Here is a 16016-nt window from a genome sequence, read left to right as displayed (position 1 = left end):
ATAAGGAAGTAATGCCATCATTTCATTACCACCACAGGTGTGCTGGAGCGTGGACATGTCCAAAACCTTTTATTCATTTTCCAAAATTTGGTTGGGTTTTGGTCCCTAGGAGGTGATATAAGCTTGATTTCAGTGATGACAAGCCTTTCTTTTTCCAAAGAGGGAGATGTCGCTAGACACATCACACTACCTTTATTGAAAGCAGTTTGGCATCGGCAGAGAGGATTTGGCAAAGGTTTTATGGGCCCAACCCACATACTTAGCTCTGCTATTCAATCCACACATGGATTTTCTTAAGACATGTGGCATCATTTAAGGGAAAACAAACATGTTGTTAAATAGTACTGGATTTATTGCCAAGCAACATTGTTACAATGAAAAAAAAATTCAACTAAACACAAATTTATTTCTTCCTAGATCAGACACAGAGAAGAATTTATATTTATTTTATTAGACAACGGCTTAAATGGCAGCCAGGTGACCAGGATGATTGGAGATTGAAGCTAGCTAACATAGCTGCTAGCTAGGTGTCAGAGGATAATAAAACTACATGATTTAGAATTGCCCTTTCTTTTATATGTTCCTATTATAGCAAGGTGGATTATTGCACCTACACAAAGCAAGTACACCCATAGATTAAGCAGGCTGTACTTTTGTTTTTGCCTCACTCCAAAGCCACTTCCCTTGTTCCAGGTGGATATCCCAAAAGTGTCCATGAATAAAAGAGAAATCTTATTTCAGAAGACAAATCTGAAAAAAGCTTCAACACCTAGCTCTACATTTCTTAACAACCTAGCAATAATGCTTAATTGCTCCTAAAGGCTATGTCAATTGCCATATATAATTCTAATGAGAGTTTTGAACATCTAAGCTAAGGTAGACTCAGAATGTGATATTAAAAAAACGCATTTAAAAAAACCTGTCCTCCCTCCAAGTCAAGTTTTTGTTCACGTTTCATTAGTTTTGTAGTGAAATTTTTTTTTATGGTTCTTTATGCTCTTATCGCAGGTTTTTTAAACATTGTTTATTGTAAGTTTGTAATAACTTTGCCTTTTCAGAAGATTAGTGTACTTAAAAAATCTAAATATTTATGTATTTAGTCGCTGGAGCAACTCTGTGTGGTCTTCCAAAGAGACTAACTATAGTGTTTGATTTCTTACAGTCGGTGTAGGATCAGCTCTGCAGTCACACAAGAAAAAAAAAGTTTTTCTAAATGTAGTTTATATTTGGATTAAGAACTGACCTTTGATCACTTTCAACCACATGATCATTCAGCCTGGGATCAAGACGCATTTGAGGTCAATCACTCGCTCTTGAACCGAGGGCTCATCAAACTAACTTCGGAAATGTTGAGATCCTCTGAAACACAAGTCTGTGACTCACTCTGGGTTTCTGACCCATAATTTAAAAAAAACCCTGGAGGTCCGCTTCCATCAACATGACAATAAATCTTCTGGCTGCTGTAGTGTTGAGAGCAAAACATTAGAGGCCTAACCGAGGGATCAAATCAAGTAGCAAGACTGAAATCAGCAGTGTGTCTTCAACAGCATGGAAAAAAAAGACATGAGGCTGAGTGTCATACTGTTTCTTCTGCGTCTTACTGTAGCAAATCTGAAATTAAAATTCAGGTGCTTTTCACTGTTAAGCCCATACAACATAACATTTCCTCTCTAATACTTTTTAGAACTTAACATAAACATTATGCTAAGCATCTCAAGCAGCCAGCTGTATATACTCAAGACATATTTTCCCAGTGGGATTGCATCCAGACACAAACACCAAGAAGCTGTTTCACAGATACAGCAAGTGGCTTCCATAAACACCTCATGCTTCACGCAGTAGCACATATAATCTCTTATCTCACCAGAACCCAATCAGTAAGCTCAGATATACTGATGTTGTCAACATTTTATGATGATATTTTAGTGCACATATTACATAGGTAATGCGTGTAAATGACATTTATATTTGTAAGTAATTTATTTACACATAAATACAATATATCGGCAAAAGTAGTTGCTCGTATATCTTCACACATAGGAAGTTGAGTGACATTGTTGAGAATAAATAAATTCTGTGTTTTCCTTCTATTTCTTTTAGCTAGTTGCTAAGCTAAACCTACAGGAAATGACATGCAAAGGAGAGCTCTGCTTAGAGGAAATGACACACTAGGGCTTAGCTCAGAGAGAGAAAGGGAATGGAAAACCCTTGCGGGATGCCATTTGACTGTTAGCTCTTAAAGGTAGCATGTAAGAATGGACCGGCTGTATTTTGGTACAATAAATGGAATTCATGAATTCAGCTCACTAAACATTCAGTATGGTGTTGGCCCACTTCATGCAGCTATAGCCAATCCAACTTTCCTGGGGGGGCTTTCTATGAAATTTAAGAGTGCATTTATGGGAATGTTTCATGATTCTTCCATTAGCACACATGTGAGATCAGACACAGATTTTTTTTTTCTCTTGTTCTTTTTTTTTATTCCAAAGGTTTTCTGTCAGGGTGAGGTCAGTACTCTCTGCGTGCCAGTGAAGTTCTGCTTCCACCCAAAAGTAGCTCATCCATGTCTTCACAGATCTTGTTTTGAGGGAGAAACTCCCAAACAAAGCTCAGAGCAGGACATTGTTCAGAATGTATTGGTATGCTGCAGCACTAAGAGTTCCTTTCCCTGGAGCTAAGGGGCCAAGCACAACTCCTGAAAAACAGGCCCACACTTTAATCATTTCCCGACGAAACTTTACATTTGACACAGTGCAGTTGGGCAATTGCCGTTCTCCAATCAACTGCCAAACCCAGACGTATTCACTGGATTTCCAGACAGAGTCATGACTCATCACTCCAGAGAACCCATCTCCACTACTCTAGACTCCAGAGGGGGCATGCTTTACACCACTGGATCCAACACTTATGTTGACTTGGTGATGTAAGACTTGGATGCAACGGCTCGGTCATGAAAATCCATTTCATGAAACTTTCCATGCCCTGTTTGCGCTAATCTGAAGGCCACATGAAGTTTAGAGGTCTGTAACTATTGACTCTGCAGAAAGTTTGTAACCTCTGCACATTATGTGTCTCACCAAATAGCTCCCTTGTCTTTTGTGAACTTTAACACTTCTGATGCCAACTAAGGCCTGTAGAATCCTAAACAAAGTTTTGTTTTGTTTTTTTACAGTTTGTTGGGGATTTTTACATTTTGAAGTTAGATTCAAATAATTAGCCAAGTGATTTTTATGTGTTTCCGATTGTTTGTTTGCAGCTATTGCTCTTAAACCATATCTTGATTACACAATGGAAGATTAATATAAACATGGCAATTAATTATATATCTTTGTTTTAGTTTTAGATTTAAAAGCAAAGACTAAATTCTTATGTTTATATTGGGAAGGAGATGAGCCCCTTAAGAAATGAGATGTCAGAGGAAATATTTAGGTGACCTGAAAATTTAAAATTGTAAATAGTAGCATTAACCAGCTCCATACATTATACTAATGTATTATGATCAGCTTTTATTGGCTGCACACAGTTTTTGTTGTACCATATGACGACTTTTCAGTGGATGTTAAGAAGGACAAAATATGACGGCTAACATGTTGGTTAGTACAGGTGAATTTAAACGCAGCACATTTGTGTCGCTCTTTTTTCCTTTCACATCTTTCGGGCTTCATCACTTTTCCTGTCGTCTTCTTTCATCTCTGCCTTTGGTTATGTGTGAATAAATGATTCTGGGAGTTGTAAATGATCCAGAGACTGATATTTCATTGGGTTTGACTGCTCAAGTGACCCTCAGGGTTTATTGATTTTCCATTCCATAAAATATTTATTTATTTATTTATTTATTTATTTTAGATCACTGTTGCAAAAGCTGATCGGTGAAGGAAAATATCCATATTTTCAGTCGTATAGTGCTCAAGCACATTAGCATACTTAAAAATATATCACTGATCCCATGGGAGGATACTTTATTTTTTAGAAATATATGTCTAATTTGCGAAGGTGTAGTGAGACAGGATTCAGAACATCAAACATTATGCAGGACTAAATTGGACAGAGCAAGGTTTTTATTGCGCTTTGATATATTTCCTGTTTTGCGAGAATGTCACAAATAATTACGCAATCATTTATTATAAACAAATTTCTTGCCACAGATAATTCCCCCTGTTGTGTAAGAGAGAGAGCCATAACAAGAAAAAAAATCATAAATTAAGTGCTGAAAATCTATCTCATAATGCACTCCTATTTTCCTATTTTGTTACATTCACTGCAATGTATTATTTACTTAATGCAGCACTCAACAAAAGCAATTAAAAGGTATCTTTCCGAATGCCAATTTACCAGTTTCCCCCTTCACTTCCCTTGGTTATAACACTGCCTCCCTACCTCCCTTCACTGATTGTTTGCCCTCCACCTGCCATATAATTTTTCTTGTTTACCCTCCATCCCAATCTCCCTCAAGCCTCCTCGGCTTCTCCACTCCATTATCTCTCCTGTCAACATCCACGTCCTGCCCACATCCCTGCCCTTCTCATTTCCCTGACGCCTCCTTTTCCTCTCCTCCTGTCCCTCCGAGGTCGATTTGTAGCTATGCTGTTCCAGAGGCGACGCTGATGGTGACCCCGCGCCCAGTATTGATTACTTCGATTGTGACACTGATCGTTTCCACCTCCCTTGGCCTCTCCTATTATTCATCACCCTGAGGCTAGATCAGGCCATTGTGATTTAGAGCTTAAAAATAAAAAGAAAGAAATAGGATGTGCGTGGACAGAGAAAGATGGATGATAAGACGAGAAAAAAGGAGTGATTAAATGATTAAAAAGAAAAGTTAAGACATGAACAAAGGCAGATAATCAGATGGGAGAAAGTCACTCTTATTATGAAATAAATGAGATGGGTTTGATTGTTTTGAGTCCAACATTATCATCTGTAGTGAAAGATAGAACAGTCTCTGAGGTTTCAAACTGTTCCTTGTTCTAAGGTGCTTTAAAACAAGAAATAACGCAACAGGCATGTAGGTCAACCAATCCACCTCAAAAAACACTTTTAAAATTTTCAGCAGCATGAATCTGGCCCAGTCTGTATGTGTTATCTATCTAGTCACATTTGTCAAAAGTGTGCAAACATAATGTATCTGTCTGGGAAAAAACTGTGGGGAAAAGTAAATCAAGCATTTCTTTTTTGTATAAGTTGTAACTGTAAGTTTATTTAGGCGACTAAGAAAAAATGGTTTGTTCCCATTCGTGATTTACATTGTGCTGATTTCTGTGGGACTTGATGCTGCCTGAAAGAAACTACACATCGTCTCACACAAGCATAGACCTTAAACTGCTTCATCTGTTGCCATAAACAACCACAAACTTAAATGTATGTTGTGCTAGATCAGCACAGTGCAGTGTTTTGGGGTAACCATGCCTCTCATAAAGCTTGTGTAAAAAGAAGCTTTATAGAGCCGCATTCAAAGCAGAGATTAAAAATAATCTATTATTGATGTTTGGTTAAAGGATACTTCCACTCCACGATGCTGATGCACGCCCGGCGGATGGGGTTCTTGAGTGTGAGACAAAGCAGGGCCCGCGGCGGCCTTGTGGCTGTCGTTGTGGTTTGTTTCTTGGGTTTAGAAGCGTAGTGTTGTCTCTTCCTTTGCGTGGAGCTGGCTGTGGAAATGGGGCCGCCCCCACCCGACCCAAGCCCCGCCCCTCCGCCTGACGCAGCATTGCCCATCATCTTCGCCTGCCGCGCGGCGTCAATGGCCGCTTGCCAGCTCAGGGCTGCTCCCGGGGTGGGAATGTGCTCCGGTGCAAGGCCAACCACACCCACCCCACGGTTGACCCCTCCTCCCCCGCCGCTGTGGTCGCCATGGTTACCGCCTCCTCTGTGCTCGTTCGTCAAGCCAACTGGAGGAGGCCGAGGAAGGGGAGGGGGAGAGTAGTCGGAGCCTACAGAGGAGAAAAATAGAGACAAACATCAAGTTAGAAAATCATACACCTTAATTATCAATAAATCAGTAGATCACTTCCCTCAGTAACCATCTGGCACCCGCATTAATTAAAGAGATTACGCATGGCTTCTTAAAGATGACATAGTGTCCTAATTTTCTGTTTGGTAGGTTAATTTGAATGCTGCAAGTGTCTCAGCTGTTACTGAATCCTGCATATTTTAATGTCCTTGAAGAACAGGCCAGATGCACATGTCCTCCCATGAGTACTGCAAGTACAACAGAGCTAATTATGCTGTGTTTAGCTCTTAACCATTCATCTGGGCTCTGAGTTTTCATCAGGCTGAACTTTAAAGACAAAACAGAAAACAAAGCACAACACGGGCAGTTTTACCGTCCCTGTGGTTTGGAGCAATCATTTTAGATACACAGAGGAACATTTTCTCACGTTCTCTGCTTTGAAATAGGATAATTTATCGTGATCTTATCTCAATACTCTCCCAAATTCATAATACAAAAGGTTTACTGTGACTTGGAAGTCAGAAGGTTACAGCCCTCTTCACTTAGCGTCACAAAAAAATCCCCAAAAAACAATCATGTCCTTATTTTCATTTATACAGAAATCTCACTAGAAACGGAAAAAGTGAAATGCATATGATGTAAATGCAAAACAATCTATTAACCAGTTGGTTTCTGTTTTACTTCAACATTTATTTATATCACACAGCACTTCGATAATCTCTTGTCAATTCAGTTTTGTTTCCCTTATTGATACTCTTAGATGGATATTGCTTTTAAAAGAACAGGCAGCCAATTTACCAGACATCAAAACAGACACCGGGAAATGCTCAGATAGGCAGGCTTCTAAAAACACAGCATTGTCCTTTTGGTACAGCAAACCTTCATCCAGAGAAAAAAGATGATATTCTCCCTCTAAAGCTTGATTGAATAAGGCATACTATCATCCTGTCTGATACACAGAGCCTATTGGTAAACAGAGATTTACCATTTAGCTTCTATTTGTTTGTAGTTCCCATCACTTTGTTCCTGTCCTTCAAAGATAGGTTACGCCAGAGAGCAAGATAATACCGGCTCAAAAAAAAAGAGCTTTTTTGTACCTGTGTCAGCCTTAAATTAGATATAAGTACATCTTCCATGTGCTTAAAATTGTAATCCACCTGCTGAAATACCATGTTTTTGTGATGAATCTGACATGGGAATACATACACAAGCGCTACAATAGCCTAAGTGTGCACATCTTTAAACCAGTAATTTGTTAAAACAACTTTTGGTTTAATAACAACATACCTTCAACTTTGGTAGGAGCATTTCACATCTTTACTTAGGAATATCTATTCACTCTACCTTGTATAATCTCTCCATATCCATCAGATTAACTGGAAAACTCTTGTCTTACAGCCTTCTTTGAGTGACTAAATGTATTTTCTGTCATATTTAGTTCTGAACTCTAAGAGCTTTCCAAATCTTGTCTTTTTAATTCAAGTAAAGCTATTCTATTGTTGATATTGATGGATATCAACAATAGCGCAATCAAATGAAAAAATAAATTCTACTTCATCAGTTTTTGAGACGATGGAATAGTGGTCGTAACTTTTCATAATTGAAGGAGTTTTCCTATTTATACATATACAGTTGCATTTCTTATGTTTTCCTTCAAAAATAATCCCATTAACCATGTATCCATGTATTTACAAAGTTAAAGATGAGCTGGGAGAAATACAAAGAGAACACGACTTCAGATATCAACGCATGTGGGGGAATAAACAATGAAAGACATGAGCAGTGAGCAACAGTAATCTTTGTCAGATTAAACATTTTTGCGAATAGAAATAGGAGGAATAAGACTAAGAAGTGAGCCAGAGCGGATTACCATACAGTATGCTTAGCCAGATTAAAGACAGCTATATCCTCCTTTTTTTTCTATCAACATCCAGGGCTGGATTCTACAATGGTTCATACACTTCAGTACGTGCCAAAATCAAGTCATTTTCATTGTTGCATATTTGCATATTTTAGCTGCAAATACTACTAACATAAAAGCTTACCCTCCATTTGCTTTTTGAAATTTTCTCTGAATGCCAAAGGACAGTTTTCTACAAAGTTCTCCTTATTTTGTCTTTATAATTGTTGTTTATATTTGTCTCAGTTTGTTACCTCAACCACATGCAGGTTCTTGTGCCATTAAAATTAGGTTATTGATTTCATAATTGTACTTGCATGCAATTAAACATTTATGGGTAAGAATATTCTTTGTTAAAGTCAACATTAATCATGGCAGTACCAGTCAAAATCCTAACAGCATAGCAGGTTAAGCTAACCGTAGGAGTACAAAACCACAGTCTGCACATTCCAGCATATAATTATTTAAAGACGAACCCAAATTAAAAACTTTGGTCAAAAATTAAAAATATAGAGAACAAATCCTAATGCAGATGAGCTCTGTATCATAACTACATACTGTAATGTAAGTACAATTAGTGGACACTAAAAATCAATTTTCTCTCAGTTCACTGATGAATCTGTCTGTCATTGTAGCATCCCACTTTTTTCCTTGAGAACTGGAGTTCTGCATGTTTTAGACATTCTCCTGGTTCCAAACACTTGATTAAAATGAAATAATCCTGGAGTTTATATGAGCTGTGTTGGAGCAGTGGGTCATCACTGGTTTAAGAGAACTTTGACTTCAGCTAAATGGTTCTCACACAAACTCGTAAGAAGGAGAAAATGGTATGGACTATCAATTTTGTGTTTTTAACTTGTTAATTTAAGATAACTGTATTAATTAGACTATGGTTCAGTCACATCTGCCTTAACTTGACCATTTAATTAATCAATATCCTGTTTTTTTTCTTATCTCTGACTTAAAATCTTGGTGGTAAAACCAGTATACTCAGGGTTTCTTCTTTTGTCTCTGAAACAGAAGTAAACAGTAAGCGTGATGCAATAGTTGTTTTGAGGAATGCTAAATAAATACATTTTATGGCTTTCATTGCAGCGTTAAAGCTGCAGTGCCCTGAAGGTGTATTTAAATTAAATGGACTGAGAAAACAACACAAGAAAGCATGGGAAATACAGAGAAGTGTGTTTTCAATAAAGTAGTGAAACCAAATTAACTTGTGCTATATTTCACTTTTTTTTTTTTTCTTTTTTTAAAGACCGCTAGGGCTATTGTTTCATGTGTTGTTTCATAACTAACAAATTCACAAACTATAAATGTCTAATCTCAGGTTATTCCTTGTGTTCCTCTTTCTCTTTACCTTTGACTGCTTTCTCTTAATGTCTTCTTCCTGGTGGCTGTTGAACACCAATGTCTCTCTCAGCTTGCTATCGCTGACAAACACACCTTTACACAAACATGCACTGTCACATAATCACTTCCAGTATATTGACTTCTGCCTGATCAGCTTATCTCTCACTGCTCACCTCTCTCCCAGCAAGCTCACCTCAGAGCGACGATGTGCTTCTGAGGTATTTGTGTGTGAGCTGTGAGAATCAGAGCACAGTGTGATGCTGTTCTGCTTTTCTCGGTGGGTCTCCATTTAGTGGCATGTGTGTTTCGCCCCCTTAGATTACGTTCTCCTGCAATTATGCTGTGTTGTGAAACATAGCTGTTCATATTTATTAATCCGTCTTTATTACAAGGACAATCAAGAGCAACAGAGGTTCAAAGGGTAGAAGAAGAAAGAATGAGATGGAGTGGGATCAATACTTGAGGAACAGACAGAACCAAATAGGAGCAGCAAATCCAGAATAAAGACATAAAAAAAACTACTGGGAGAAATAAAGCCCTGGATACCTGAGAAAATATGTCTTAATATCCAAACATGAAGGAAGCAGGATATTATGTGCTTGTAAAGCGAAGCAAATTGGTGTAATAAATATTAATTTTAACTATTTTACTGCATACAAATGTAGAGAGAACCACTGAGAAATTATCTAATAAAAATTGGAAGATTTTCAGACATGAAGCTCAAATTTTTTCCCTTTTTCCAAGCAGTGAATGCACCAAGCACAAGTTCATGGACAAGCACAAATTGGACTGATGAGTTTCTATTTGTTTTCTGACGGTTTATTATCGGTGTTGATATCTAACCCTTTAAAGTTTAAATGCCTCCCTGCCATCACCTTAATCTTTAGGTCTTTCCAGGGTTCTCTGTGAGATTGAAGTACAAATTTTAATATCATCCAGTCAAGACAAAAACATGCTCAAACATTTTTTAAAAGACTGGTCAATTTATAAATCTGCCTCAAGGTTCTGGTAAGAGCATCTTTACAAGCTCAAGCAGAAAAACAATAAAAAATTTTAAAAAGTAAAAAAGTAGTACCAAAAACATGATGGAAAATAAAAAAAAGGATAAATAAAAATGTATATATACAAATAGCGCCAAGGATTAAGTGTAGACTAAGATGTAATTATACACATTATCAACATGTGTTGTGATTTGAAACCTGATAGCTATCATTTGTGTCACAAGAATGCAGAAAAAGCAGCTAAATAAACAAGGGAACAGGCATTTGAGAGAAAACCAGAGTTATATTAAAACCAGTGAATAAATCTGGGACTAGGCCAAACCAGAAGAAACATTTCTATTGAAAAAACAAAAAACAAGGCCTGTAGTCAAAAAGAATAGCTGAGAATGACAAAGACTTGAGTTAGTATTGTATCTTCTCTTCTTGCAACAAACAAAACAAAAATCCAGAGCAATGACAATAACAGTTTTATAGCCAATGTGGTTTGAAGGTTCTGAGGTTTTCTTGTACTGAAGTCAACTAGTACGTGTTAAATAACAGTACAGCAGCTTTCCTGGAAATGTTTTACCTTTCTGTTCATTTGGTAAACTTTTATGGGACTACAAGCCATTTTTTAACGACTACTAACTCAACCATGGGTAAATGTCATACACCCTTTAGCAAAAACAGCCTTCTGAACTCCCCACCCAGCGTCTGCATTGCATTACTTTATTTGACTTCCAACATTTAGCCTAGCAGGAGAAAGGTGGCCGATGAATATTGTCAGTATTTTTCGTTAAACTATGCCTTCAACACATACTAACCACCCATGTAAGAGATAAGCACATCTGAATTTAAGGCCATCAAACAACTTATGAAAATAATTTTAAAGAACTTCTAGAGATAAGACTCATTTAAATAATATCAAGATTTTATTTATTTATAAATTTTATAGGGAGGTTGATAAAAGCTTTTGCGATTATGGTTAAATGTACATGAATCTATTACAAATTTAATGATGGAACTTGACTTAATGTCATGTTTTGATTGTTGATTCTATTTTGCATTGTGTTTCTGTGTTTGATATGATGTAAAGCACTTTGAAATGCCTTGCTGCTGAAATATGCTATACAAATAAAATATGATTTGATTTTAATTTATGAACATTAGTTAAACTGAGAATAACTCGGAAGTTTTATTTTTTCTCCAATAATGGTGTCCAGCAGCTATACAGTAGCAATACACACATGTGCGCTATATTCCTAAAAGTATTTGCTCCCCTCTACACCAAACATTAATTGACATCATACAGCCAGCCAAATTCTGTTCCTCTCGAGTCTGCCAGACCGAGACTCGTTTATCGGATTGCCTGACTGAGTGGGATGTCGTTGTCACTCTGGGAAACACATCTCTGCTGCTCTTGATCCACCGTTGGTGTACTTTCCACCAACGTATCCAACGCTTTGCGTTGCACTTGCTGATGCAAGGCTTGGATGTAAGCACTACGCTCTTTAGCATCTGCTTTGATTTTACTTGCCGTACCACTTTGTGGCAGAGCTGCTGTCATTTCTAAATGTTTCCAGTTTTCTACAATAATACACACGGTTGACTGGAGAATATTTCACAACTGAATTTGGTTTTTTTTGTGTTTTTAAAAAAAATTTTTTAGAAAATACTCAATTTCCCATTGCGCCCTAACCCTAGAATGAATTTAAGCTTTGAGAACAGACACGTCACTCTCCTACACACCTTCAAAGGTGCCAAAATAATGAGGTAATCATTGTTACTCATTTCACCTGTCGGTAGTTTTAATGTTGTGATAAATTGATGTAGACTGCGCAATAATCGACTATAACTGAGTTAAACATGTGGAGGCTACTTCCTTGATTGCACAGGCACAGAAATGGTTCCAATTCTTTAATCAAAGTGTTTCGTCAGACTTTTCTTCCTTTTTATCAGTGCACTGACTGTGCAGACTGTCAGCATTCACTGTAGCTGAACCAGAAGTGAACCTAACTGAGCTGAACTTCAGTGAGAGCTGATCTGCGCGCTGTAATGAGCTGTGATACAAGCTAAAGTCAGTAGAGCTGTTATCTGCTTAATGATAAAGACCACAGACAGATGCTATCGCCGCGGCTCTAAGCGCTCTGCCTCAAAACGTCATTTTCACCATCAGTATGCCGCTGATTGTTCAGCCTAATATTTGTCACCAGTAACAATGCAATTCCTCTGCAAATTGCGGCATTAATGGAACAAAGAGCTTTAAAAGTATTACGTAGCCCTGTCACTTTAATTGGCTCAACCAGATAACGTACAAAGAGGAGGACCAGTCACTCTAACTAAGTCTCCTACATCATCTCCTCTGTGTGCCCTTCATTGTTCACATTCATCTGTCTGCTCTGTTCAAACTCTGTCCCTCCATCTGCCTTTCTGCCCCTGTGTTATTCCAACGTGACTGTCTGGGTGGACAGTGAAGACGTAATTATCATTCAATTAACTGACGATGACACCTATTCACATGCTAATTAATAGGAGAGGTACACCTGCAAATGCGTGTTGGTGTATTTTACAGCTGCTCTGATAATGAGAAGTAAGGGTTTTGAGGGCTTCACCACTGGTCTTCTGTCCAGTTCAGTGCAGTCATTTGCCAGCCTAACTAAATTACCGTTTCCTTTAAAAGATTACCTCTTTTATGCACTGTACCACTTTTTCTATAGCTTCCACTACTTTCACTTGAAAACAATTCATCCTCCCTGCTTCCTGTACATCTCTTCATATGGTGCTGTCCTCCTCGTTCATTCTACTTAACCTTCCCTCTTCCTAACCTGGCTTCTCCCCTTCATCTTTTTTCCCCCAATCCATACAGCTGTCGCTCCTTCCATTGACCCTCTAGCAGCAAACCAGTTCATTTTCAGTCCTCCCACCCTTTTCCATCAATCTACCCCTCCTTGTTTCTCACTGCTCCTTATTTCCCCTGCTTTGCTGCTTTCTCTCTTTTTTTCATCAGTTCCCTATCAGTCGTTTTCAAATTCCTGGAAATTATTCTCTCCATACTTCCTATCAGCCATTTGTAGAGTTGAAAACACAAGCTTAGACCTTCAGCATTCTGAATCACAAGGCTGAATCCATACTCAGTCACCCTCAAAGAAAAATAGAAACAATGGATTTATGGTTGGTTTTCAACATAATATTTAAGATAGTTGGACTCAGGCTTACAGTCAATGGCACAGTGCACATACCTATAGTACACTTATTTATACTTCTTATACAGTTGTGTGCTTAAATAATATTTTATCAATCAAATCAAAGTATGTTTATGTTGCCCTATGAAGACATTGATGATCTTGATGTGACACAAAATGAAAATAAGTCTGACACCAGTGACCATGTAGAAAATCTGAATATCCTAAATTTAACACCACTCAGTATTTTTGAGCTTGTACTCTCTCCACATACTGATGTAATTGTTTCTAAAAAAACAAGGAAATATGCACATGAAATATGCACTCTCACTCCACATTCAACATAACATCGTTCATAATATGGGAACATTTTTAGTTTACTGCTGCAGCCCTCAAACTGTCAGTGCTGGATTTGAAGCACTGAGTCTATGAATTGCATGTTTATGGAGAACTAAGCTCTAAAAAAATGCATGGATTTAAAAGGCTTCTTATGACAGTGTCCTTGTGGAAAAAAGATTGTTACTAAGGTGATATAATTTTCACTCTTTATGCACCTCCTGAATTCTGTTAGAAATGTTACAGGAGTCTTTGGAAAAGACAGAAATGGACAGCAATGCCCTCTTTTATATCAAACCAACCTTATTCAAGTATTGGCACCCTTGTTAAAGATCCTTATGTGCTTCATATTTAGCATAGTGGAGTAAAAATATGCTGTTTCAATTTCACGCAACTGCCAGAAAAAGATTATTTCTGCATCCAAAATGTATATTAGGTAAATGCAACATTTTCAAGCACTGACCTTGTATTTTTATGGAGAAAATAGAGGTCAATTTCTTTCTTTTTCTCTTAAAACTGGTCAATAACATTACAGGACATGCTTTCCAATAAAGTTATTCATATATGCAAATGTTAATTAAAACCCTCTCAATCATACTTGCTTTTCATAGCAGCACCCACAGAAACCGCGACTTGCCATTTACCCTTGTTCAAGTGAAAAACGTTATACGTGTCAAAGAAATTCCCCAGAAAGCTAAGTTCAAGCTAAAGATGAGACTCAGTAGGCTGTTTAATATTTAACTAGTCAAAGTCAAAAATGACTCAGTGGGAAACCTCAGATGTCTGAGCAAGACCCAGAAAAGTCTTTATTTTTTATGACTTAATAAAGTGAGAAGACTTATTTTTATTAATGAGATATTTAAGGCAAAGCAAAAATATCTCTTTATATATTTTTAAAATATATTTTATGCTAAAATTATAACATTATATTATATCCATCTTAAAACACAACTTTGTTGTTTTGTTTTACTTCTCTGGGCAACTGAGCATCACTTTCTTTCCAAGTCGAATGATGGAGTTATCAGTCAACAGAAGCTAAACTGAATCAAAATGACCAGTTCAACTTATTTTTAAAAAAAAAGCACATATAAGCAACAGCTCCTAAATTTGACTTCCATCTAAATTTGACTCCTCCCGTTGGTCCTACATACACCACTACCAGTCAGAAACAACCAATCAGCACCAGGAGGAATGTTTTAGCAGTGTCAATCACACTTGTGTACTCGCCACTCACACTCTTCCTATGCACAGCATGCACCCTCATTCAAGCTGAAGATTACTGGTGTGCTGCAGCTGTGCTAATGGTAGAGAAATAACCTGAGGTTACAGAAAAGCTAACAATTTATTGAATTCCCCCTTATTCAAAATTTCTGTTAGTTCACAGTTTTCTCAGAACTCCCTACTGCAGCTTTATTGGCTGTTTATTGCAACATGGCCATGAGTCCTAAAATCCCCTGGTAGGGTGGTCCAGTGCTTGATGATTTCACAACAAAACTCAACTGAAGAAGAAACCAAATCACAATCAAAAGACCGATCACCATGTTTTATCATTTGATTTGTTTTGTTTTTCCTTCATACACCTGTTGGAGACAAAAACTCTACTGATTTGTCAAGATTACTTCTTGCACTGTTGTCAATTCAGTTCCAAACTCTCAATCAAGAACTCCTTTAGGAGGCCAGCCCCAGGAGAGAGACAGCTGGTCAGTCTGAGGATAACCTTTCTGGCCGAAAAATAGGTCAATGGTGCAAGATAGGTGTGGAAACTCCACCTGCTGATGGAGTTCCCAGAGAGAGGCGACTTAACAGATTGATTTCGGTCCAAAATAAAGAGTCGTGATACCAGTTCACTGTGGTGACCAAACCAATAGATTCATTTTTCTTTTCTTTCACTTCCAACCTTTTTCTTATACTTAAGTCAGGCAAAAGGAGGCCAATTTTTGTGTGAAACTTTAGTGATTACTTTTTAAAGAGACACAGATTAGAGTTTTGATCAAGTTAAACTTTTGATCAGCTGATGATTCTTTGTGAATATTCATTTCGGTTTCTATAAGTAATAGATACATTAGCTGCTTTTCTAACCGTCACCCTTAAAGCATGTAAGTCAATGGATCCATGAGGACAGCGATATCCTCATGGCAGGTAAGGGGTTAAACTTAAATTGTGAATTCTAACAGCTTAGTTTTTCATTCTACGTGTAATGTTTTCCATAATCAATTTCCAATTAAATGCTAATATTCTTATGAAAAAAAATAGTAAGATATGGATCTGATTACTTTCTGTAAAGTTTGACAGATATGAGGTTGATTAACATTATTTCA

The 16016-nt window shown here is 37.5% G+C and overlaps 1 protein-coding gene across 13 annotated transcripts in view; it reads right to left on the bottom strand.

Annotated features, from left to right (window-relative positions):
• cacna1c (calcium channel, voltage-dependent, L type, alpha 1C subunit) overlaps window positions 1–16016 on the bottom strand; it is a 191561-nt gene that overhangs the window by 131342 nt on the left and 44203 nt on the right. For all 13 annotated transcript variants that reach the window (XM_032589682.1, XM_032589683.1, XM_032589679.1 and 10 more), the window contains exon 2: window positions 5501–5930. In XM_032589682.1, coding sequence (XP_032445573.1) covers window positions 5501–5930 — 430 coding nt within the window. The remainder of the gene's footprint in view (window positions 1–5500; window positions 5931–16016) is intronic.

This window comes from Xiphophorus hellerii, chromosome 17, assembly GCF_003331165.1.
Source record: "Xiphophorus hellerii strain 12219 chromosome 17, Xiphophorus_hellerii-4.1, whole genome shotgun sequence".
Classification (NCBI taxonomy): Eukaryota; Metazoa; Chordata; class Actinopteri; order Cyprinodontiformes; family Poeciliidae; genus Xiphophorus; species Xiphophorus hellerii.
The sequence above is the reverse complement of the archived record's forward strand: the minus strand, read 5'-3'. Positions and strand labels throughout refer to the sequence as shown.